The 2161-nt window shown below is 35.5% G+C and overlaps 1 protein-coding gene across 1 annotated transcript; it reads left to right on the forward strand.

Moving 5' to 3' along the window:
• Positions 1-290: 290 nt before the first annotated feature.
• Positions 291-2005, forward strand: LOC107731694 (Wilms tumor protein 1-interacting protein-like). The gene is made up of 5 exons (XM_016542843.1): positions 291-383; positions 984-1085; positions 1550-1617; positions 1701-1763; positions 1871-2005. The coding sequence occupies exons 1-5, from the start codon at positions 359-361 to the stop codon at positions 2003-2005; spliced, it is 393 nt and encodes a 130-aa protein (XP_016398329.1). The 5' UTR covers positions 291-358.
• The last annotated feature ends 156 nt before the right edge of the window (positions 2006-2161 follow it).

The following is a 2161-nucleotide window of genomic DNA, read 5'->3' on the forward strand; positions in this document are numbered from 1 at the left end:
CAATTGTTGAAATAGTTTAGTAAAATGTGTCGTAAGAGCATATATTATTTATTTATTTATTTTACTTGCAGTTACTGCAGTAGGCCTAACTCATGTCAACTACACTGATGTCATCAGTCCCGTGTAATATCTCAGCAGGTCCATGATACACAGCTGTTAGTGATATATATATATCATACATATCCATCAATGGCCTTCACAGTGTCTCCTCTCTCACACATATGCTTTAACACATAAATACACCCTCACACACTGGAGAATTCACAGTATGTTCTCCACTTACAGTCGGAGACAGAGTCTGTCTGCAGGAACTGGACATTAGTGACACTTTACTGTCTCTGTCTGGGACACACAAAAAATGGACTCAAACTCTCTATGCTTTGGTAAGTTTCATGTCGTGAATCTAAATGTGGGGTGATGTGAAAATGTTTGCATGTGTATAATGTTTACAGTTCAGTTCATCAAGCTGAAGAATTGCTTATGATAGAATACAAGATGTTTGCATGTTAAGAATTTCCCATATATTTCCCATATATAATTTCCCTATAAAGATTTTATAATTTAATGCATAGTTAAATAGTTAAATTTCAGTTTCTGAACATAGTAAGAAGTTAAAATGTGTACTGTGTCACAATTATTAAAAGTTTATTTATTTATCCATTCCAAACATATTCTTTAGTTTAAGTAAATAAATAAATAAAAATGTTATCGAATACGTATTGAATAAATAATTAGATATTTTATTTCTTTATAAGCAGACAGATGAAATAAAGAATCAGAGAATTTAAATCTAATGCACAATCTTCAATCTTCAGTTCTTATTTACTGTTTAGTATGGTGTGGTAATCCCATGGCACTTTGATATACATCATGGTACTAAAATTCATATACCATTGTCATTTTGTATTCTGAAAGTAATTTACACCCCTGTGTTGATTATCAGTGAAAAGCACAATCTTCTGTGTGTTGTCTGCCGTCTGCAGGTACATGCGCGAAGTGCACTGTAGGTGTTTACGGTGCTGATCAGGCCTGCCAGGCCATGGGACAAGTGTACCATGACAGCTGCTTCACCTGCTGTGTCTGCGGTAAGACTGCAGCTCATGTATCAGTTCAGATGCATGGAAATATTACACAGGGCTGATGACATGCAAAACACATCAGTGCACCATGGCACAGTACAATTTTTATTTTACAAGTGAGAGAGGAAAAAAAGTATATTGGAATGCTTTTACATTCCCCCAAGAAACTTAATAGTAAAGAAATGCAAATATTTCTTGGGGGAACGCAATACTTTTGCGAGTGAATGCAAAGTTTATCAGAGAACACAATAGAACTAAATGTTTTGTGAGCGAAATGAAAAGCAGTACTTTTGCAAGAGAATGCAAATGTTTTGCAAGCAAATGCAACGTTTTCCGCATTAATTAAATAATTTTGCTTGAGAATCTCTTATTTTTCCCTAATCATATGTGGTGCTTCACAACATGTTAATTTTACGCACGTCAATATAAACTCAATATCATGTGCATGTTTTCTCATCTCCTCGACGCAGGCCAGGAACTGAAAGGGAAGGCATTTTATGACTTTTCAGGACGGGTGTTCTGTGAGGAGGATTATTTGGTCTGTGGTCTGGTCTTGTTTGTTAATTATTTCTTAAATTAAATTTAGAAGATTGTGCTTTTAATGCTTCCTTTGTTTTGTAGTATTCCAGCGTCAAGCACTTCGCAGAGGTCTGCACATCCTGCGGATATTTAATCACAGATATGGTCAGCCTGAAAAGCATTCTGTGTGTGTTTTAATGGATAGAAAGAATGTTGTTTAATGTTTCCTACCACATGATCTATTAGTAAGATGACCTCTCTGGCCCCTTTAGGTGCTCCAGGCTTTGGGAAAGTCCTTCCATCCTGACTGTTTCCGCTGTGTCATCTGTAATGAGAAACTGGAGGGACAGCCGTTTAGTGTCGACACACAAAACAAGATATATTGTGTGAAAGATTACCACAGGTGAACAACACACTGACATGTACAGTCTGCACAGACAACGGACATACAGTGAATATAAAACCTAGTTATTCATTAATGGTCTATTAGATTAAATCCTAATCAAATTTCTTTGAGTGTCTGTTGACACTTTAAACATTTTTTTTTTTTTTTATATATATAT

Source organism: Sinocyclocheilus rhinocerous, unplaced genomic scaffold, assembly GCF_001515625.1.
Source record: "Sinocyclocheilus rhinocerous isolate Xijiao unplaced genomic scaffold, SAMN03320098_v1.1 scaffold14982, whole genome shotgun sequence".
Taxonomy (NCBI): Eukaryota; Metazoa; Chordata; class Actinopteri; order Cypriniformes; family Cyprinidae; genus Sinocyclocheilus; species Sinocyclocheilus rhinocerous.